The sequence below is a fragment of the Nymphalis io genome, chromosome 9 (genome assembly GCF_905147045.1).
Source record: "Nymphalis io chromosome 9, ilAglIoxx1.1, whole genome shotgun sequence".
Lineage (NCBI taxonomy): Eukaryota > Metazoa > Arthropoda > Insecta > Lepidoptera > Nymphalidae > Nymphalis > Nymphalis io.
In genome coordinates this window covers 5,946,014-5,970,595 of record NC_065896.1, presented here as the reverse complement: position 1 = coordinate 5,970,595, position 24,582 = coordinate 5,946,014, and the positions used below count along the sequence as shown (strand labels likewise).

Genomic DNA, 24,582 nt, shown 5'->3' with positions numbered 1-24,582 from the left:
GGAAGAGATCTGATAATTTCTCGTCTTCAATCCTTATCTATTGATTTATAATTGTCATTTTCAGGTGTCTTGTTTAGATGACGTCTGCGGTATGTTACCATTTATGCGGAGACGTCGTCCTGACCAGTTGTACCGTGCATGGACTTCATTGTTTGTACACGCTGGTTTGTTACATTTAGCAGCCACGCTTGCACTGCAGTGGCTTTTCATGAGAGACTTGGAGAAGATGGCAGGTCCAGTCAGATTAGCAGTAATTTATCTTGGGAGTGGCGTTGCTGGTAATATGGCGTCAGCTATTTTTGAGCCGTATAGAGCTGAGGTAAGTTTTATATCTATGCTTATCATACATATTATAAGAAATAAACATAAAATTTAAAGAAAAGAACGGTTGTCATAATTCGTCGATAGCAACTATTCCTTCGGAAAATTTAAAGTAATGTCTAAGGTCTAAGGTGGTTCGCGGCAAGTTGGTATGGGACTATGTTTTTATAATATAAAAAAAAAATCTCGGGAAAAATCTTGTTTGTATTAATGCTTATTAAGCTTCCGTTTCTAAATAACTTTTCGAAATACATATATAACGTAATATGAATTATGGAATTTTAAGTTTTAGAAAATAACCATCATTTAAATAATATTTGTGATGTTAAATTATCATATTTGTTTCAAATTACAGGTGGGTCCAGCAGGTTCGCATTTTGGTCTACTTGCGTGCTTGATAGTGGAAGTCATTGGCGCATGGCCACTTCTAAAACATCCTCGACGTGCTCTCTTGAAGCTTGTGGGGATCGCGTTAGCTCTCTTTCTTCTAGGCCTTTTGCCTTGGATTGACAATTTTGCCCATGTGTTCGGTTTCGTATTTGGTTTTCTGCTCTCGTACGCACTGCTGCCTTTTATAACGTTCGGGCCTTACGAGAGACGGAGGAAGATAGTGCTGGTGTGGGTGTGTCTAGTATCGGCGGCGGCGATGCTGTGTGCGCTAATAGCGTTGTTTTACGCCGCACCGGCATACGAGTGCGCGGCATGTGCGTATTTCACATGTTTGCCGTTTGCGCCGGACATGTGTGCATCGCAGGATGTGCGGGTGCGGCAGCTGGATGGCGTATGACGGCGCGCGGCCCGGGCGCCCCCGCCGCCGCCGCCCCCCCATCCCGCGCTTCACGCGCGCCCCGTGTCTTTCAAGGCCTGCCGTCGCATCGCACAAGCATAAGTCACTGACGCGATCAGTTTTGTCCAACATTGATAATAGTAACGCGTAAGCGTTTTGCGCTTTTGTTTTTACTTATAAGGAAAAAAAGTTGTCATACGTCCTATAAAGAAAAAACAGTTAAAGCTGATTTAAGCAAAAATCAAGTGCATAATTATAATCTCATGACATTATTGTCGAGTTATATTTTATTTTTCAAAGTGTGTACAAATTCACTAAAATTATTTTAAATTTTATCTCATTGAGGATGTTGATGAAGGCGCTATTTTATTATTATATTATTATTTTATGATCTGTAAACGTGTAACGATTGTAAATTATATCATGTTTTAATGAATTATTTCCATTATCATTATCATAATTTTGTTATAATATCATTAATTGTACAATATATATTTTTAAATTGATTAAAATAATCTAAAATGTTAATAATGTAATGTATGTTTGTTCTATCACTAAGTTTTGTCTGTACAAAGGCACAAAACATTTTTTTCTTGATAGTCGATAATTTCAATGACAAAATTCTTAACGGCAAATTTTGTATACAATTTTTTACGATTGTCAGTAATTGTGGTCAAAACTGATCGTATGTAGTGATAACGTGCTTTCACTGCCATTTCCACCCTGTGACGTCACAGTATTATAACGCTCAGTATGCGATGCTCAACACACGTTCGACTGCAATAAATTGAATGTAAAAAACGTTACGAATGATTTATATTTTCACAAATATCGTACGTAGCACAATCATTATACGATAAATATTTTTTTTAATCAATTGACTATCCGTTATCGTTTTATTGTATTGCATTATATTGTGAAGCTACAAATATTATAAACTTCACGTACGGTGGATAAAGTTTAACTAGAAGCACTTTTAATTGTTTTTTTCCATATTACTTGTTCTAGTGTTGTCAGTGCTTCTAGATGAACAAGGCTTACCAACTTAAATGTGATAAATTACCCATGGGTTAGTACTCTATGGTACTTTGATGAGTATATTATTAATTTACTTGTATATAATCTGTAAAATATACATCAATACGAATCCTATTTAAGCTGTATTTATATTAAGAATAAAATTACTTTTTGTCTGGCTTGCCTTTTACGGGAATAAAATTTAACGTCATTTTTAAACATTTTTACGGCAAACTTATTTCATTGTTTTTTTTACTTAATAAGTTATGACATAAAAATGGTAAGAAATATAATTGTTTAAAATTTTGCACATATTTAATGAATCCAAAAATTTTTTTATTGAAACTATAATAATGTCATGTAAGGTTTGCTTGATGAAATAAGGTGTTTTTTTTTCGCTTATGTATGTTTTCTTTTGACGAATGACCCAATTCAACTCTGGGTGTGTCTGATATTGAGTCTTATTCCTGTAATTAGGCGTATTATATAAAATTTAGTATATTACTAAATAATGTAAATATAGTAAGCGAATATTTGTTACATGTATTTGCTATTATTTCCAGTGATTGAAATTCCATTCTAATCATTAAGTATCACATATGAATTTTAGTTACGTCAATTTATATAGTTATTATATAAAGTCTGCGTAGGATTAAACGTTAATTTTTAAAGTATGCTAGTACATATTTATAACTAATATCTGTTTGAAGACATTTTGTACAGCTGTAAACAAATAGACGTCAAAGTAGACATATTTTTAAAAGTTGGTCAGTTTTCATTTTCTGATAAAATTTTTATAATGTAGTTTTGATTTTTTAAATTTTAAATACATGCTGTACAAATGTAATTGAAACGGAACATACATATATATCTTTAGGATCAATTTTATTTACGAACTACGAACAGGCTAAGAAAGATTTATGAAAGTGTCAAGCGTTAGTCAATGTATAGTCGACGATTTGTAACGAATTTATAAATAAACTAGTCAGGCACTTTTATTTATTACTAGATTTAGTATCTGCATATGTTATCCCGAAATAATTTCACGAATATGCACAAAGTTGTAATAAATGAATTTTTTTTATTGTAATTTATGGCGTTGTAGATATTTTCAGTTCTGTAAATATGAAAAAAGCGTAACAAGGGAACTGTAGATAATATTTTCGAAATTGATTATTTTGTTGATTACTTTATTTGTATAACTTTTGAAAAACAGTACTCGGTAAAATTTTATATAGTTTTGTGCGTATTTTTATTTACAATCATCGCACAAATTGATATAAAACAAGTAGTTGGCTAGATTTCGTTTAATTATTTGTGAAAAAAAAAACAAATTTGTACAATATATGGGGTACATATTCGTTAGAAATCCAAGCTTCTGTTTGAGTTACTAAGGCTATTATTTAAAATATTTTTGTCTATGTTTGTAATAATAACAATAAATCTTATTTTCTTAATACAAATCAAATTTAATTTTAAATATTTTATACACAGTGTAACCCGAACTAAAAAATAGGATCACTGACAAAAAATAATGTTATCAAATTAGTATCAATATTTCGCTAAACTGTATTATCAATATATTTTTCGATTTATTACTAGCAACATTAATATCATGTTATGATATGTTTGTTACAATTTAATTTAATGAAATGCGAATCATTATACTTTAGCCAAACGTATTTTTTATTGTATGAAAAATTTTAATTCTCACAAATGGAAAATATTTTAAAAATGAGTTCGAATCAACTGTTATCCCTTGAATTTGTATACTTAATTAACCTTTACCATTTTGTTAAAAAAAATATATTTCAAATGTGTATCATTTGAATAAATGTAATGATAAGCCACAATTCTAATTCCAAACTTAGTAGTACTAACCTAATTATCATTGTACGATGCCTTTATATGAAAATTTAATAAAATACTTGAATTATTGTTAAAATAAATCACGAGTACCTAATCAGAAAGTTGCGGTTTCACTGATGTTGTAAATGTGCGTATTTTTATACTAAAAAATAAATGTGACGTGTTTGAGTGTGTGTTTATCAAATGCGATTCGTTCAATGTTATTTCATTTCGATATAGTTTCAGCGATGTTATCTCAAAGTGCCCTTGCGGCCGGCGGCCCGGCGGACTGTTTTCAGAATTTAACTTTAAGAAAAACCTTACATATTGTACATTGTGAACATACAAGTAATTAATATTCTAATATATAAGGAAATGGTAAAGTAATCTTATTGTAAACTAGCATTAATCGAACAAAAAACCTTATTATCATAATATTGTTGTGTTTCATTTCATATGTTATCTGTTAGAGCTGTTGGGGTTTTGTATGCACGGATGTATTTACGTGGTAATAGGGCCTTTAGCATATGATTTGGTTCCACTCACGCATCAAATATTCTACCCCAAACAGTGGGCTTTAGTAGTGCGATTTCTGGTTTGGTGAGTGAACTAGTGTAACAGGCACAAGGGATATAACATCTTAGTTCTCATGGTTCGTGACGCACTAGCGGTCTAAATGTTGTTTAATATTTATTACAAAGCCAATGGGCGGTGGTGACCAATTACTATCAGGTGACCAATTTGCCAACCTGCCTATTTTAAAGAAAAATAAAATAAGTATATCTCACTAAAGTCATATTTTCAGAAAAAAGTTATATTTTTTTTAGAGCAAATATGGGCTATGTATTTTGATTATTGTATATATTTTTGGTACTAATGCACTCGGAGAGAAAATTATTAAGCTTCGAATTGCTGCTAAAATATTACCCTATAATACGAAAAAGTTGCACATTTTTAAAAATATCTTCATAATAAAACAATTTTATTATATATCCTTCATACATAAACTTTAAAAAATAGTTTTAATGATACAAAAATGGGAAAATTCTTATGAAATTGATAAGAATGTATATTTGTTAGACAGAATCAATCTGTACCGGCGATTAGGTCTCTTAGCTCGATAGAGATCACAATATTTTGTTGTTGATGTCTGTGCTTTATTAAAAATAAAGTCATATACTAAAATTTCAGTTTCCCAGTTAGTCGGGACGTGTAACGAGGTAATTACATAAATACGAGTATATGGCTGAATTTTAACTAACGGCTGATGACAACGTTTAAATTATTATTTAGGGATCGCTTTATTTGTGCTTATAATTAATGTCATGCTCGTTAGTAAAGCAAACATTTTGACTAAACTAGAATATTGTGGCTTAAATTCTGTCATCAACAATGTGTGAGGATTTAAGGCCTGTTGTAGTTTCTTTAGACCTATAATAGTCTAGAATTTCGAACACTAATCATAATCGAAGATTGTGGGTTCAAATTTGATCAAGCATAATTGAATTTTCATGTGCTTAAATAATGCTTATAATATATATCGCTGAGAAGGAAAATATCGCGAGAAATCCTTCATAATATGTCAGATGAAAATTTGCAAGACGATGAAGCGACGAGGTGGAATGCGCTCTAAACCTTCTCCAGTAAAAATATAAAAAAATGTCACCCAGGTTTTAATCGGCAATCTTCGATCTTATATGATCTTGGATCTAATATTTGCTTCAAATTTTAACCAACAGATTTATTAAACGTATGTAATGTCATGTAACAGATACAATTCACTCATCTATTTGTCGTCCATTCTGCCGCAAAACAGCATATTTTTATAGCTGCGTTTCAGTTTGAAGGGTAAAGCCAGTGACGGTACAGGCACTAGGAATAGAACATATTTTTTTCATTTATTTTCTTTACGATGGATGTCGCAATGGCGGTGAATGGAATGATTAATATTTTTTGTACTGGCAACATCTATCGGCAGGCGAGATGGGCTTCTATATATTCCTAAATATATAAAGATCTTTTGAAGGCGGATTTTATGTCCAGTAGTATTATTACTCGTAGTAGTAGTAATAGCAAGTACACAATGTTCCACAGCTGGTGTAAGCTTCCTCTCCCTTTGAGGTGGAGGTTCAAAACTTATTCCACCATGCTTAAATGCAGATTAGTAGATACACATGTGGCAGGGACATATGCAGGTTTCCTCACGATATTTGCCTTCATGGCCAAGAACGAGATGAATTATTATCACAAATTAAGCACATGAAATAATATAATATTAATTGTTTCAATGACTTACGGCAATTATGATGATGTTAATAGTTGTGGAACTGCTCTTTTGCAGGCTGATGGTGAACCAAAGATTTGAATCCAAATTGACTGCAACCTTTTTAAAATTTATTATTATTATTCTTTATCGCCTAAATAGTTTCTTGGAGCTAAGTTTAAGTGATATTGATAAAGTTTTATGATTATTGCTATCTTCCTTATATGGCAAACATTTATGACATAAGCATACTATCTAAAATGACTTTGTGCGTCATTTACATAATTCAGGTATCTTGAAGATAATATATATCATAAATTGGAGATAAATTGGAGTTCCCGTTCCGTAATCATCCTACCTACATATATATTACTTTAAATAATTCTGTTTGGCAGTTCTTTGGCTTTACAATCCTTGACTATATAATATTTATACCTTATTATTATTATTAATATTTATTATTATGCGCGTCGAATATAAACTAATAAATGTTTTAACCAGAAATTACCAACCAAATTTTTCATGGATATATTATTATTATTATTATTAAGTGAAAACAAACAATATGAAAAAAGATTATCTATATTTAAACATTAAATGTAGCTTATCGAAACTACACAAGACAGGTAAACTTTGCTTTTCTTGGAACTTGATGGTGGGAAATCAAGCCAAAATTTTTCTGTAAGTAATGCCATTCCTCGTCTTCATGTTAAATAGTGGGGAACTGGTACGGCTAATGTTGTACCTATTTATAGTTTTACATGTAGCCCTATAATTTAAGATATTCCAATTCAATACCCATCTATCTACCCAAGGTCTAGACGGGTCCATGCACGCGTACACATTTTTTTCATCCTCTATATAATATTGCCATTGATATATAAAAAAACCAGTATATATAATATGTCGTTATACTCTGGAGTTTAATCATTTGGAGATATACAAGACAAAAAGTAGCTATGTTCTTTCATACAAATCATGCCAATTCAACGCTTTTACAATTTAATTTACTAAATATATACAAGATTAGTAATCATAATAAAATATTAATGTAAAAATTATGGATATATATTTTTTATTGTGAGGATGTAATGGTCATCATTACTTACAGTTATATTGTCGAACTATTTGTGTGTAATTAAGAAATGCATTTTTACTGTATTTAATTTTATAATTGAATATTTATATTGTCTTTTCTAGGTTCCAGGTATTCCCATATCAAATTGTACCCAAACAGTTCAGCCCTTTCGCCCTTATAATAAAATACAAATATTGATGTTAAAAATAAATTATGTTTAAACTTTTTACATTCTAGTATTTCTTGAATCCTTATTTAACTTTTGATCCGATTTCTTACAGGATCGAATGGCATTACAAAATATCAATGACATCATTAAAAAAAATTGCCTAATCATATCACTCTAAAATTCATCAACGTTTTCTTGTAGCTATTACGATAAATTTCCACAATTTTTAATATATTTAAAATTACCAATCATCATAAATTATAATAGATATGTAACATAAGTAGCCTTTTATTGTTGCTAGGATATTACCTAAACACGGAAAATGATAATAAAAAGGTAAACGTACTTAAAGATTAGAAGATACATTTAATATCCTAGACTGTATCTGTTTTCTTTCTGATTTTATCTATACTGAATTGTTGTACTCATAAATACAAACATGTACTATATATATTTGTTATTGTGTATGAAAATAATCTTGCTATTATTATTATTATTATTGCTATCGGAATGGTGTGTGCCACTACCGGAAAAAAGCCTATCTACTTTCATTCCACAATTCCCTATTTCTTTCTATATAAAACTAATCTTTCAGAAGTAATCTAGTAATTTTTATAAATAACAATTGTATTCCTAAACTCCGCGATAATGAACATAAACGATGGAAGGGTTAGTCCTTTAATTTGAAATAGATTTTCTCTAAAACTGTATTAAACATATCAAGGAAAAAAATATTTTTCTTTAACCTTATTGAAAACATTTTATTTACTTTACATTTTATTTATATTTATTATTACATTTTATGATTATTATTTTATATTTTTACATTTCATTTATTGTATTGCCATGAAAGAAGTGCGATAAAATATCTCATAAAGATTATACTGTTCACGATCTATTTTGCAGGAACCAAGTTCACTTAGATATTTAGATATGTCATTGTTTTATTTTATTATTTTAGGTAGTTAGTGTGTAAATCGGAGGTATATTATGAAAGCCGTGATATTACAATGGCAATAAAACCAGGCCGTTAAATTGTAAGAAATGTAGTCCATTGACTATCTACCGTTTTATTAAAATATCACTAGTGAAGTGGTAATATCACGGCTTTAACGATATCCCTGCGACATTTATAACGATTAGACATTAAGAGTGGCACCAACCTTATAATCTTTGAAGATTGCTTTTTTTAATGATACTCTTATCCTTACCCTTACTTTTCAAAAATTCGAAAGTGTTTTTTATTTATAAATAATATTGATTTTTAATATCATATAATACTAATAAACGGAAGTTAATAATGATACTTATTAAAATTCTGTATTGGTGAAGTAGCTCGTAGTTGCATTCGTTTAAATTTCAAATTAAAAAAACAATATTTCAACACTACAAAACATATATCAAAGGACAATTCAATTTATTTTTAAGCATTTTAACACTAGGTGTGAGCAAGACTGTAAAACTGTGGTACTTAAAATAAAAGTCATCATATCATCATCATATCAGCCGAAAGACGTCCACTGCTGGACAAAGGCCTCCCCCAAGGATTTCCACGTTGGCCGATCTTGCGCTGCCCGCATCCAACGGCTTCCCGCGACTCGTTCTAAGTCGCCGGTCCACCTTGTAGGGGGGCTGATCACGCTGCGTCTTCCGGTTCGTGGTCGCCACTCGAGAACCTTTCTGCCCCAGCGGCCGTCGGTTCTGCGAGCAATGTGCCCCGCCCACTGCCACTTCAATTTAGCAATTCTTCGGGCTATGTCAGTTACTTTGGTTCACCTGCGGATTTCATCATTTCTGATTCGATCTCGCAGAGAAACTCCGAGCATAGCCCTCTCCATTGCCCTTTGAGTGACCTTGAGCCTTCTTATGAGGCCCATTGTGTGCGACCACGTCTCTGGTCCATAAGTCATCACTGGCAACACACACTAGTCGAAGACTTTCGATTTGAGACACTGCGGTATTTGGGATGAGAAGATATCGTGTAGCTTCCCGAACGCTGCCCAGCCGAATTGAATTCGACGATTGACTTCTTTCTCGAAGTTGGACCTACCTAGTTGGATGGTCTGACCTAGGTAGACATAGTTGTCTACAACTTCGAGTGCAGAATTTTCAACCTTGCTTGAGTGGGTGCAACATGGATGTTCGACATGATTTTCGTATTGTACATGTTCATTTTTAGACCCACTTGTTGGGAAACCCTGCTGAGGTCATCGAGCATAGTGCCGAGGTCTTCCAAGGTCTCAGCCATAATTACAATGTCATCGGCAAATCGAAGATGAGTGATGTACTCGCCGTTGATATTGATGCCAAGTCCGTTCCAGTCCAGAAGCTTGAAAACGTCTTCCAATGCAGCGGTAAGCAGTTTCGGAGATATCACGTCTCCCTGTCTTATACCTCTCTGCAGTTGAATAGGTTTTGAGTTCTGATCCTGGAGTCGGATCGACATGGTAACGTTCTCGTACAAGGCCTTTAATACCCTGACATACCGATAATCAATTTGGCACCTTTGAAGATAATTCTTTTTTTTTATATTTGCCGGGAGGGCAAATGACTCTACTCACCTGATGGTAAGTGGTAGTAGAGTCCAAACGCGACGACGGCCAGTATAGATGGGAAAAACGTTCTGTACTAGCCGCCTTCGCCTTGCCGGCCCGCAAGATGCGTCTTCACGCCTCGTTTGAAGGAACCCGGGTTGTAAGAGGAGGGGAATACGTGAGATGGTAAGGAATTCCATTTTTTGGAAGTGCGACAAAGAAAGGAGTTGCCAAATTTCTTTGTTCGCGATGGAATTGATGTCACAGTTAGGCGGTGACATCGAGAACCAGCTCGCGTGGACTTAAGAAGGAAGGGGGAAGCAGGAATTAGAGAGAATAATTCCTCAGAGCACTCGCCGTGATACAGTCGATAGAAAGCGCTCAGTGCTGCTATCTCACGACGCAATTGTACAGGTTCAAGGGTGTTTGTGACCTTTACGTCGCCAATAATACGTACGGCACGTCGCTGCAGCCGGTCCAAGGCCTCAAGTAGGTACTTAGCGGAGCCATCCCAAAGGTGCGAGCAATATTCCACGCAAGACCGTACCTGTGTTTTGCACAGCAGGCACAGTTGTTGTGGCGTGAAAAAACGCAGCACCTTGTTCAGAACTCCGAGTTTCCGTGAAGCTGTTTTTATAACAGCCTAGATGTAATCCCTTGGACTAAGGTCACAGCGAACGTCGATCCCCAGCATGGCGATTTTGTTTTGCATCACCAGCGGAGTACCACAGAGGGAGGGAAGAGGGGAAAATGTTGACTTTTTCGCCGTGAGAGCGCATACCTGTGTTTTCTTGGCATTAAACTCAACAAGATTATCAGAGCCCCGTTTGGCGATGAGCTCTAATGTCCTATCGAGTTCAATGACAAGATCCTTCCGCCTCTCCTCAATTTCCGCCCGCCCAGCCACTGCGCGTCCGTGGTATCCACCATGCACTGTACTATCGTCTGCATTGCAATGTATGTTCCCAAGAGAGAGCATATCATTGATATGCAAAAGAAAGAGTGCCGGAGATAGCACAGATCCCTGGGGGACCCCAGCATTCACTAAATAGAATTGTGAAGCGCAACCATCAACTAAAACACGAAGGCTACGCTTGTGTAGGAAGCTGGCAATCCAGGTGCATAGCTGAGCAGGCAGACCATATGCCGGCAGCTTGGAGAGTAGACTTCTGTGCCAGACCCTGTCGAAAGCCTTGGAGATATCGAGGCTGACAGCCAACGATTCTCCACGCTTGTCGATAGCTTCACCCCAGAGGTGTGTTACGTACGCTAGAAGATCACTTGTGGACCGTTTTGGTCGAAACCCGTACTGACGATCATTAATTAAACAGTGATCTTCTAGGTAATGGATCAGTTGGTAGTTTAAAATCCGTTCCATCACCTTACAAAGTACTGAGGTGATAGCTATTGGCCGATAATTTGCCGGGTCAGACCGATCCCCTTTTTTGGGAACCGCTTGGACATTAGCTCTTCTCCAAGCTTCCGGCACACATCCCGAAGAGAGAGAAAGTTGGAACAGGCGCGTTAACACAGGAGACAGCTCCGCTGCGCACTTCTTCAGCACTATGGCTGGTATTCCATCGGGACCGTTAGCTTTCCGTACATCATGTGATTGCAGCTTGCCGCACGCACATCACGTTGCCTGATTTTGATGTCAGGCATCGTATGGCCACATGAAGGTATTGTAGGTGGCAGCGCACTACAATCATCGATGACGGAATTATCGGCAAAGAGTTTAGCCAGGAGATCAGCTTGCTCTTGCGGACTGTGAGCTAGCGATCTGTCCGGATTTCTGAGCGGTGGCAGCGAAGGTTGGCAGAAATTGTTTTGCACAGACTTGGTCAGACGCCAGAAGCTACGGGAGCCCCTAGGATGCGAAACAAGATCATGACCAATCTGTACAATGCGCTGTGCATCCGCTCTCATGTATGCCTTTCTACAGGACTTGGAATTTTTATTGAAGTTTGCTTTCAGTGAGTCAATGTTAGATGCCCCGCTAATGCAGCCGTTGATCCACTCGCGATATGCCGCCTGCTTAGATGATACAGCATCGGTACATTCACGAGTGAACCAACGGTTACGCGTACCCCTACTGACGAGATCTGAGCTAGGAATGTAGTATTCCATTCCCAACATGATCTCGTCAGCAACAGCAGCGGCACTAGCTGTCGGGTCATTCCCACTGAAGCAACGTTTCTTCCAAGGGACCGACGCATAGTAATCGCGCATACCGTCCCAATCTGCCGACTTATAGTGCCAAACGCGACGTTTGCATACCGCTAGTGGCGGCAGCTTGGCCTGTGGCACTCTGGTAGATATAAGGCCGTGATCCGAAGAGCCAAGAGGAGCCTGAACTACAACCTGATATTCCACCGGGTGAGAAATCAGCAGAAGGTCCAGTAGAGAAGGTGCTTGCCCATCAATGTCTGGGATCCTGATGGGCTGATCAACCAGTTGGGTCAAGTCATGTGTGAGAGCAAACGCATGAGCAGTCCTTCCAGCATGGTCAGTTTTGAAGGATTTCAACCATGATTCGTGGTGAGCATTAAAATCCCCCAAAACACCAATTCCGCGTTAGGAAATTGCTCTTGCGCAGCATCTGCCACCCGACTAAGATGGTCAAATAATCGGCTTGTCTCCAAGTCACCATTGTGGGATCTGTAGAGGCACACGTAGACTCGGCTCTGACGAACCAGGTCCACACGTACCACCAACATGGAGAAGGAGGGGTCCTCCAAGCAGCGCAGTCGGTGACAGCAAACATCCGTCCTGACGAACAAGCATACTCCGGCTTTCGCTTTGAAAGATTCTTCAAGCGTGTAGCCGGGATAATTAAGGTAGCTGGTTTCGGCAGGACGGAGTATTTGTGTCTCCGTGAGAAACAACATTGTTGGCCGTGCTGTCTCGAGATGGTGGTGGACAGCGTTGAGGTTAGCGTGGAGTCCACGGATGTTAGAGAACTCGACCTCAAACAGCGAGGGTATGGTGGGGGTGTGCACCACTGTACGACCGTTATTTCTGCTTTGTTGCGCTGCCATTTGGGAAAAAAAAAAGGAAAAGAGACGTGAAGCGAGCGACGTATTGCCACGATAGGGTGCAAATTAATAAAAAATTTATTGCAAAGTGCGGAGGCATGTTTCCCCAAGTGGTTGCCAAAAGGAAAAATACACTGACCCGCCGGACGGAAGGGCCTCCGAACCCCCCCGGAAGTAGCCGGCGGGACCCCACCTTCCGGTCACCAACCGGCACGACGGTCCACCCCGAGATTATGCGTGGCCTGGTGGGGCAGCCTCGCGAGCTGGTTAGGCACGCTCGGGCCCTTATACTATGCCACGGGCGGCCAGCGGAACAGCCGTTTCTTCGGGTCTCCCTGTCCGGCAGGTCAATACAGTTTCCCCGGCATTGGTTCAACAGCCGTCTCCATTGGACCAACACCCATCGCGGCAATATTCGCTCGGGCACTGGCTGTACGCTGGCTGACCTCGAAACGCGGCTGCAAGCCACTTCACGAGTTTTTCACCATGCGTACGGTGGTAACAAGCCAGGCGGATGTTTAACATCCTACCACCAGATGAGCAGATGGCCGCTCAGATATCCCTTAGTCGCCTCTTACGACACCCATGGGAACGAGAGGGGCAGTGAAATTTATTCTTTCTCCGTCACTGCACGGATGAAGCACGGCCCAGGTTTCGATCGAATCAAAGGCTTTCTCATAGTCCACAAACGCTAAGCAAAGTGGCTGGTTATACTCCTCACTCTTCTGTATAACTTGCCGCAACGTATGCATGCGGTCTATGGTGCTAACGCCTTTCCGGAATCCGGCTTGTTCGGGTGGCTAGAAGTCGTCAAGCCTTTGCTCGAGACGATTCGTAATGACTCTCGAAAACAACTTGTAAGCATGGCTCAGCAGTGAGATAGGCCTGTAATTCTTCAGAATGGTTTTATCACCCTTCTTAAAGAAAAGTACCACCACCCTTTTGTGCCATGCCTTTGGCGTTTGACCTTAGGCTATGACGGAGTTAAAAAGCCTCTGAAGAGCCCTGAGGATCGGTGTACCACCCGCCTTCAGAAGCGCGGCTGTAATACCATCATCACCAGGTGCCTTGTTGTTTTTGAGTTGTTCGAGAGCCATTCTAATCTCGAAAAGACTGACGTCCTGAAAATCTTCAGTGTAGTGTCGGGTTAGTCTTATCATATAAGTATGTAATAATTATGTTATAATAAAAGTATAGTAGTAAATTATGTTATTATATAAGTATATTATAATAAAAGTAAATATAATTAATTATTTTAAATTGGTATTTTATCTTAACGATCTTATTCTACTAAATGTGGAACGCTAAAAATAATTCTCACATTCTGTTATTAGTGATTTGACTTTCTAAAGAAGAAGACAAAAGCATTATGTAGTTATAGAAGCGATATACATACAATGCAACATGTACGTCGACTAAATACAAGGACAGTAAAAAAAATTCTCCTCAAAAAAATAATATCGTCAAGAGGAAATATTGAGTAATAATAATTTAATAAAAATAATGTTTACATCCCAATGATGCTGATAACGTCGATCAAGATGATAGTTGATACGAAGGTGCGAAACAACGCAAAAATATCAGTTAGTAGTTGGTTGGTTTTCTCAACGGTTTCAGAAGCTACAAGCGACTATAATATATAGTCGAAAGGGTATTATTAAGGTCAGTGTTATAAAATAATATTAATATATTACATAATATTTGCTGTATGCGTATGAAGATCTTTTATCGCAATTACAAACTTCACGCATCAATCATTATAATTGATTTATTTGTGCATGTTTTGCTTTCCTAATTGTTTTACGTAGATATTATTATTTTATATTGAAAAAGTGTCTAATATTTTAATTATGTTCACATTTAACACTTTCTTTATCGAAACAAAAGTTATCTTTAGTTTAAAAATTATAAAATATTAAAAACATATAATGGTAAATAATAACTTGGCTTACAGAATTATTTACATTAAAACATTAAATATATACAAATTAAAATTAAAAAAAGGTACTGTACAAACTGTGATCGTACGGCGTGGTGGCAAAAATGCTAGCAGCATTTCCCCTTTGAATCGCAATTCCAATCCTCTGGGCGAAAAATGAACCAACCCTATTGTCACTAGTGTATATCAGATAAGGTCATTTAAAATAATATAATAGCATGCTTAAAAATAGAACTATTAACAAATAAAAAAACAACAAAAGTGTAACTATATGTATGTGACAAAACAATTGGTATTGACTTAACGTGCCCTTTAAATAAATATAGCTCTGATAAGATTATAACGATTTTATTAAAGGTAAATATTTAATGTAGAACTATTGTTGTTTATACTATGCATATACATAAATATGGTAACTTTTTGTATATTAGCTAGTTTCCAAAGCGACTAAATTTCAAATATCTGTGTTTTATAAATCGAATTGTATATAATTATGATCAATTTTGTAGTTTTTAAATTTAAATTTTTCTATTTAAAATAGAACTTTCTCTACTTGGTGTTAAGGCCTACCTGGGTTTCGCTAAATAGCATAACTTAGTATTGATATGTTCGAGTTTGAAGAGTGAAATGTCTATATCCGGTGGCCCATTTACTCATCCGCCTACCTTTTGTATAAAATATATTATATTTCAATAAAACGGTAAATAAAATAGCCTGATCCCAGTAGATCTGGTAAAACAAATTCAGTGGGATTATTATTTCATTTTGTAATTGCTAAGAAATATCTAGGATTTCTAAGAAATATCTACGTTTATTTCTCAGACTCGGAGATCAAAAACATGTGTTTTTATGAACAGCATTCTAAGTACTATTAGAACAACAAAGATGAAAAAAATACCTAAGCTCTTTTGTTTTTTTTTTAAATTTAATATCTAAGATTGGTATAACAATCCGTATAAAAATTCAAATAATAATTTCATCATAATTAATTATTTTCGATTCGTAGCAATCTAAGCTTCTGATCATTAGAAAAATGAGAATAATTCCAGGTTTTGACTGTTAAGTCGTAAATCAGATTTCTTACTAGATAGTATATTTTTTATAAACACAGAAATAAAATACATACAATAAAATTACAAAATAGATTTAAGTTTAAGAGGCACAATTAAGAAGGAAAAATAATTTAGATAGATAAATATGAAATAGACATACAGACAATGCTCAATTCTAATATTTAATATTTTGTGTATATCGGAAACAGCTCTAACAATTTTGCTCAAATATTGTATTTAGATAAGATTTTGCTTTTAAGTTAATCTAGAATAGTGTATTCACTGATTTTGTTTTATTTTTCACAAAAAAATAAATAAATCTAATTATTTATTATGCCGGGGTCGGTCGGTTACTTTTATTTTTAAAGGAATGAATATTTCGTGCTCGCAAAGAATCGAAACAATTAATTTTAATATGTAAGATAATATTATTTAAATGTTATTTAAATACGAGATAAATGTTCGAAAGTCGTTTTTTTTTATATTATCTGTATTTGTTTTTGGTATAATGACTATTAAATAATAACGAAAATTTTGTGACTAAGTAAATAAGTAAAGCGGTAAAAAAGTTCTATATAGATGTGTAATGGCGTATGTGCTAAATATATTTTTCAATATAAGACTTACACCCGAATTAAACATGAATTCCTCGGCCCCGGTGATTGCAGTATGAAAAAATGTTATGTAAAAAGTCTGTACGCAAACCGGTCTCAGACAAACATAAAACTCTTCTGTGTTACGATATTAGTATAGATATGATAAATATGATCGATTTATACAAAGACTGCTATCGTTCGAGAGCTAAGATTACTTCTCTTCTTCAGCCATTATGTCATCTCGGCTCACTAAGCAGTCTAAGAAGCAGTGTCAGTATCAATTATTAAAAAAAAAAAAAACTTCTATCAATCTATAGCACAGTCATCGATATTCATTAAATTAATTGATCCAATAACGTTAAATAAATAGGGAATTTCGTCCAATCGCCATGCTGGATAAGATAATATTTTAAAAGATCTTTTGACATAGCAAGTAAATATATAATATAAATACAACCAGGCATCGTTGTACTTACTCGTAAGTACTATGATTTTTTATATATTTTTGGAGAATTTTTAATACCAATTAGGTTATCTTTCAATGACAGAGTTATTGTAAAAACTCTTAAGTAAGTGTGTAACAAAAAAATAATTATACAAAGACTTACAGCTTGTAGTGCAATAAAAAAAACATTATTGCAAAGATAAACATTATAATTATGGAATATTTATGATAAAATATAAAAAAAAACTGAATCATTTAATTATATTACAAGTTCCATTGTTCTGTTGGTTATGATAGTTTTTACCAAAAACGGCTGTATGATCAAAAAACAATATCGAATACATTTTACCCTTTCTTTTTCAATCTGTTCTCTTTAAATTGGCCTAGAATTTAGAACCCGGTAGTGTTAATGAAGATTACGTGGATCGCTCTACGGTATTATTTACGCTGACTGCGTCCTTAAGGAAAAGCATGATTGACCATAATAGCGTATCCAATTTCGTTTTTTCGGATGTATAATTTGTCACCGGTTGTACAATCATTTGCAGTACCTTTTCCTGATTAGCTTTACTGTCAAGTAGTCGTATTAAAGAAACTGAACGTAGTGCCCGCGAATTACAAAATAAGTTGTGAATTTTGTTGACGAATATGGTGAATTATAAAGCTGAAATTATTGGTTCTAGGTTCAAATACGAAATGTTAACAGGATGGCGACTTGCTCTATCGAAATGTAAGTACTTTATAAAATCGTTATATATTTTTAACTATATTTTTAGGAATATTATTATTGATAAGTAAATATAACCTTAAAGCGGTAAATTTGAATTATTTCATTCTAAAGGCGAATGGAGAATATTTACTTATTAGGACGAAGCAATAGTTTACATTACAACGGCTTTTGTATATTCGTTTAATTTATGTATAGACTGATTTAAAAAAAATAAGAAACACTGCTTTACTATGTGTTTTATTAATACGATAAAAATTGTCTTATAGATATTGAACGTTTAAAAAAAACATCTGTTCTAAATGAATTGTGACTATAATTTATTATATACATTAAATATGTCATTAATATAAAATATATGTTAGTATAATATTATGTTTGCGGTTTAACGTATTATGTACATTTCTTATGGTCTATATACAGTCATATTACGTTGAAACGTGTCATTACACAAAGTACTTAATATTATTACAACCAGTATAAATAAAACTATAATATTATACTATTAAAGTGAACTAAACATTTCAAATATTTTTACGAAAGGCATCAATTGAAACATTTCTTTAATTTGAATGATATAATTAAAACAGATATCGATTTTATTTGTTATCTCATAAGTTAATAAGTAATTATGTTTCAGTATTTATAATACCGCAACGATATGTGTTCGCAATAATGGCCTTGCTAGCCGTAGCAAATGCGTACACAATGCGTGTTTGCTTAAATTTGGCGATCACGCAAATGGTGAAAAAGACCGTTGCCGTCGAAGGTGATGCAAATTTCGACCCTAATGCTTGCCCAGACTTATCATCGGTTAAAAACGTAACGACATTAGCGGATTATATTACTACGGTTCGCAGTGATGTGAGTACTTCATATTATCTTACCCTATTTGTTATAATTAAGTTTATTTATATAATACTTGATACATTGAATCGATTTAGATATATAGTTAGATCGAATTCTCTCTTAATAATAAACAAAGGAAACACTTCGTTTTATAAACTGCAAACAATAATAATTCATTGTACTATATTTCTTACAATAATAAAGTTAAACAACAAAATATTATAAATATCAATATCATACAATATCCAATCAATTTTTTTTTCTTTGTTTTTCTTTGTTTCTGTGTTTTTCATAATACTGAGATGCTCAGTATTATATGATTGCTCTTTCTATACTTAGATAAGTACAAAATATTACTCTAATGGACTTTGTTATATAAATTGGTTAATAGGTGTGACGCGTCAGTTAAAGTTGACTCACAATTTGCTATTTAAATAGTACATTACTTTGAATACGGGTATGTCACAAAAAAATCATAATTCACCTTTCTAGTGAGTTTAAATAAAATACATCATTCGTATTTTTTATGCATATAAATTATATGTTTTGCTTAGTGATAGAAAATTTGCCTTCTGCTCTCGGTCGCTATGTTTCTGTTCCGCTCGACAAAAACATTTGCCTTACGAGCATTTTATTTTGCCCGGAGTAATATTCATATTTCGGAAAAAAGTATTCAACATCAAGTCTTGTGATTATTGTTGCTTTATTATTCTAAGTATATTTTAATTTTATGCATACAATGTATCGCTAGCTAAATTAGTCTTTTCACCTATCATCTTGCAAAGTTGCTGATCATTGATTACTATATCTTGTAGACAAAAATAGCTTATAATAAAAAAAAAATAATCTTTTTCCTATTTTATAAGTAAAAAGCTGCAGTAAACTGTTTTTGGTTGTACTGTTTATCAATCTGTCTGTAAATAAACTAATATAAAAAATCTTGAATTTTTGAATGAATACTTAAAAGACTTATTTCTCGACCCTATATTTTATTGACAGATCACAATGCTAGGTACAAGAATAAGCAATATTGTAAACGCATTTATCGATTAATATTTAATAAAATGGTATGTTGTCGAGATGTAAGTTATTTGCATTAGGGCCTTAAGTATATATACAAATAAAATAACTACAGTTCTACTATAACTATTCTTCTATTAATAAGTAGTAAGTACTAGTATTATTAATACAATTAATATAACATTACCGAGTCGGTCGAATCTTAATCAAATTGTATTAATGAAAACAATAAAATGTTTTCTTTTTAAATATTCACTTAAATAAACTTATCTACACGCGTTGATTGTGCAAATGCTACATAATATAAAATAATTTCATAGATATCAACTATTTTATCTAAATCTTCTTTATGACTTCCATTATGACAAGTAGCTTTATTGGATTACGTAGCCCAGATTGCAGGCTGTTAGTTGTAAAAAAATAAATGAAACTATTGTATTTAATTAGTAAATTTACAGTCAGTACAGGATAGAAAGTCAAAAAAGGACGCGATTTTGTCAAATGATTTTAAAAAATCTCTTAGGTTTATACGTCTGTTATTTTTAGAAATATGTCTTTTTGGTGTTTAAATATTCAATTGCATTTCATTTAATATTAGTAACTGTTTCTTAAAAATTATGAATGATTTCGATTCCTGACAAACTTAATATGACGGGTTATGATTAAGGGATCTTTTTTCACTGTATTCGATAGTTTTATTTTTTTTAATAAAATAACTTAATATTATCTGCAGCGACTAGACCAATAAGGCACAAAGATTCATTTTTCAATTGTTAAAAATAATGCGTAAATTTTATGCATGAAGTCTTCTCGACAATATAGAATGTATGAGTATGTATTGACCTTGGATATATGTAACTACAATTGTAGCACAGTTTCAGTTCATTTGAATATGATAATATAATAATTAACTAAAACGTCTTTGTTATTCAAGACAATCGTAAGTAGCGTATATAAGTAAACGTAAGCATAAAAACTGTTAAGAGACTAAATATCGCCGATTTTATTCAAGGTAAATTTTATATATTGATTGATCGATCATCTAGTAGATTAAACGGATGAAAATGGCTAAACTATTTACCTCCATTTATGCTTGTATATAATTACTAAATGAATGTGTATTTACTGGGACTAGGGACTTTACATTTTACATTCGTTATTAATTGATGGTGTAAGATAAAGTTTACATTTCTTGTACTGCCAGTTATTGACGAAGAGGACCGCTAACCACAAAGAGGCCTATTTACTTGTCTGTTTTCAAATTAACTATTTGAGATAATAAATAAGTGAAGGATTAATAAGTCACATTTTGTAATAACTGATTTAATTTTCAGTCTGATCTCTTTGAGTGGAGTGAAGCTACCCAAGGTCTTATACTCAGTTCGTTTTACTATGGTTACGTGCTCACCCACATACCTGGTGGTATGTTGGCTGAACGTTATGGTGGTAAATGGGTATTGGGAACGGGATTGCTATCTACGGCTATTTGTACGTTCATCACTCCCATCGCTGTAAAAAGTGGAGGAGCTACTGCTTTGTTTATACTTCGTGTAGTCGAAGGATTTGGTGAAGTAAATATATTTTTCAATATACATTAAATAATGTTTTTAATAATACTAGCAATGAAAAACAAATGATTATTTATAGTAGATGTTAAAACACGTTTATCCGTTTACGTTATATATTTTAATTTTGTGCGTATTATGTTTAGGGTCCAACTATGCCTGCATTGATGGCAATGATATCAAAATGGGCACCAAAGGCTGAAAGGGCTCGTTTTGGAGCTATTGTTTTTGGAGGTGCTCAAATTGGTAATATAGCAGGATCGTACTTCTCAGGCCTCATCATGTACGATGGATCTTGGGAAAATGTCTTTTATATGTTTGGTGGCATCGGTCTCGGATGGTTCGTGATATGGGTATGTAGTGTTAATTACTTAAGGATTATTTCCAATTAATTTTTTTTAATGTGTATGAACGCACGAATTTGTGGCTAGAATGCTAGCAATATTTCTTCCATAAAACCGTAACCATAACAGCCTGTGAATGTCCCACTGCTGGGCTAAAGGCCTCCTCTCCTCTTTTTGAGGAGAAGGTATTGGAGCTTATTCCACCACGCTATTCCAATGTGGAATACACATATTTAATATTTCTTCGTTGAATCGCAATTCCAATTCTCCGGATGCATCAGCCCGTCTTACAAAACGGGTGTTATTTCTTTGAGAAATTATTGTTAATGTAATTACTGTTAATTATTATTACATTAAGCTTTTTTAATTTCTTAAATTGATTCGATATATTCTAAAAGCTTCTTACATACAAAATATAATGGTTTTCAGTGTTTCATTTGCTACAGTACTCCAAATACGCATCCTTTTATATCCGATAAAGAGAAGAAATTTCTAAATGAAAATGTTCAAGCCTTAATTCACAGTGAAAAACAAATATTAGATCCGGTGCCATGGAAAGCCTTGCTCAGATCTATTCCTCTCTGGTCTCTTATTATTGCCGGTGTAAGTGTTTTTTTTAAATAATTGGTTATAAAAAGTTATTCCATATCACTTTTATTTTTGGTAATATTATTTAATTCTCTTATAACATTTAAATTTAGGCGACAAAGTCATTTTAATATTACATTAAGTTTTCCATATTTACTTTAAAATATCTTAGTTTCTTAAATCATATCAATTTATGTGCGAATTATAATAACAATGTCTTTTTTATCAGATTGGCCACGATTGGGGCTACTTCACAATGGTCACAGATTTACCTAAGTATATGACAGATGTTTTGAAATTCAATATCAAATCTGCTGGATTACTCTCCGCTTTGCCTTACGTTGCAATGTGGATTGCCTCATTCTTCTTTGGACTGATCTGCGATTTCTGCATCAAGAAAAATATTCATAGCATAAAAAATGCCAGAAAAATTTATACAACTATTGGTAAGACCGAAAATTAACATATTTAAAATATCAGCGCGTATTTAATATTGACTTGATAAAATCAAACTTACTTACTGTTTAAAAAATACTTGATTTTATTTCTAAATTAAACAATTCATTACATTTTACGTGTACAGTAAATTATTGAGCTTATATAGAATGTACACGTCAACAAAATGTGTGGAATTAGAAAATATTAAGCTAATAAGTTATATTTTAGAGATTTATATATTCGAATTTTAAGTGATGCTTTTTTTGACTGTTAAGAATATTTTTTAACAATTCACTATTTATCCACAATCTACAAAAACTAATAAAAGTAGACTTAAGCATATACAATGCTAGTTAAGTAATTTGTAAAGTTAATAAAAAATATTTCTTGATATAATTAGTTATTCATGTAAGTTGAAATTAAATTTACTTATTTCTAAACAAACTTGTTTAACATTTTTTTTCCTCAGCGGCCACCGGTCCAGGTATATGTATAATCCTCGCCTCGTATTCTGGTTGTGATACAACTCTCGCAGTATTTTGGTTCATCGCCGCCATGACACTAATGGGTGCTTACTACAGTGGAATGAAAATAAACGCTCTTGATATTACCCCTAACTATGCCGGTACGACTACTGCAATGGTGAATGGTATTGCTGCTATATCTGGAATCATCACACCGTATCTAATTGGGCTACTAACTCCAAACGTAAGAAACTTTACAATGACCAATGCATTTACGTACCGTTGGATTATTATATATTTCTCATCTATTTCTTACCTATTTTTTATTCAAACAGCTGAATAAGAATTTCACTGAGATATTGTGATGCATTATTATCTCAAAAAATTCTTAAATTTTTTTTCCGTCTTGGTGGTAATCAAATAAGTCTCGTAAATACCCATATCTTAATACTTGAGTGCTTCAATGTCATTTATTTCTTTTCCTCTTAACGTTTGATGTTATCGTTTCTCTTTAACGGATATGGGACGTCATTGATTATATCACAATCATCTTAAAGATGTCACCTCGTTTTTGTTTATTTTAAAATATTGTATTTGATAACATTCAATAAGAAAAAAAATATTTAAATTTAAAATTAATAAATAGTAGTCGCCATTTAATACAATTTTATTACAATATTTTTTATTCATTTACAGTCCACGCTCAAGGAATGGAGAATCGCGTTTTGGGTATGTCTTGGCGTCTTGGTAATTACAAACATCGTATATTTAATTTTCGCCAAAGGTGAGCAACTTTGGTGGGATGATGTTAAGAAACATGGGTACCCGAAGAATTGGAAACATGGCCCTCTATCTCTAAGGAAGAATGATTCAGAAAATGCTCATACAGAAAAAACCAGTGATGAAAAGAAATGACCTCATTATAGCTGCTAGTTAAAATTAAATTATTTATGTTTTTAATTTATTAAAAGAAAAATTTAAATTAATATAAAAATCTTTTCTTATTATATTATTAAACTTTTGCATTCTTACAGTAACGTTTTTGCGGGAAAAAAAAACATTTAGTATCAAATTGATAATCTTTCGATCAAATTAATATTTTAAATTTTTACTAGAAAAAGTTTATGGATTTAACGATTATTGTTGCTAAGCATCTGCTTAAAATATTTATGATACAAATCAGTTTTACGTAGTTCTATACTTAATATTACGCATGTTATATATTTTACAGTTTTTCTTACTATTTTTTCGCTTTTACTTCTATCAATCTATTCAACCGTTCGTATGTATATATATATATATATATATATATATATCATATCATCATATCATTCAAAATATTATATTACAACTTATTTTGTAGCTTTAAATATATACAAATAAAAAATAAAAATAGTTACTGTACCTACTAATTGTGACCGCTTGGAATGGCAGCAAGACTGCTAGCAACATTTCCCCTGTGAATCGCAATTCTCCTATACCCAGTAAAGCCAATAAGACGGG

General features: G+C 33.6%; 2 protein-coding genes across 4 annotated transcripts in view; both read left to right on the top strand.

Moving 5' to 3' along the window:
• LOC126770762 (inactive rhomboid protein 1) overlaps positions 1 to 1,460 on the top strand; it is a 138,582-nt gene extending 137,122 nt beyond the window's left edge. For both annotated transcript variants that reach the window (XM_050490309.1, XM_050490308.1), the window contains 2 exons: positions 65 to 319; positions 677 to 1,460. In XM_050490309.1, the coding sequence (XP_050346266.1) occupies positions 65 to 319; positions 677 to 1,108 (687 nt within the window). In that variant the 3' untranslated portion in view covers positions 1,109 to 1,460. The remainder of the gene's footprint in view (positions 1 to 64; positions 320 to 676) is intronic.
• A 12,926-nt stretch (positions 1,461 to 14,386) lies between these two features.
• Positions 14,387 to 24,059, top strand: LOC126770789 (putative inorganic phosphate cotransporter). 2 transcript variants are annotated; one of them, XM_050490350.1, is made up of 9 exons: positions 14,387 to 14,714; positions 17,768 to 17,814; positions 18,452 to 18,675; positions 21,015 to 21,251; positions 21,392 to 21,598; positions 22,019 to 22,192; positions 22,407 to 22,623; positions 23,085 to 23,323; positions 23,776 to 24,059. In XM_050490350.1, exons 2-9 carry the CDS (start codon positions 17,781 to 17,783, stop codon positions 23,992 to 23,994), a joined length of 1,551 nt encoding a protein of 516 aa, XP_050346307.1. In that variant the 5' UTR covers positions 14,387 to 14,714; positions 17,768 to 17,780; the 3' UTR covers positions 23,995 to 24,059. The 2 variants fall into 2 exon arrangements, with proteins under 2 accessions (XP_050346307.1, XP_050346306.1); XM_050490349.1 differs by lacking the exon at positions 14,387 to 14,714 and having other exon boundaries at positions 17,679 to 17,814.
• The last annotated feature ends 523 nt before the right edge of the window (positions 24,060 to 24,582 follow it).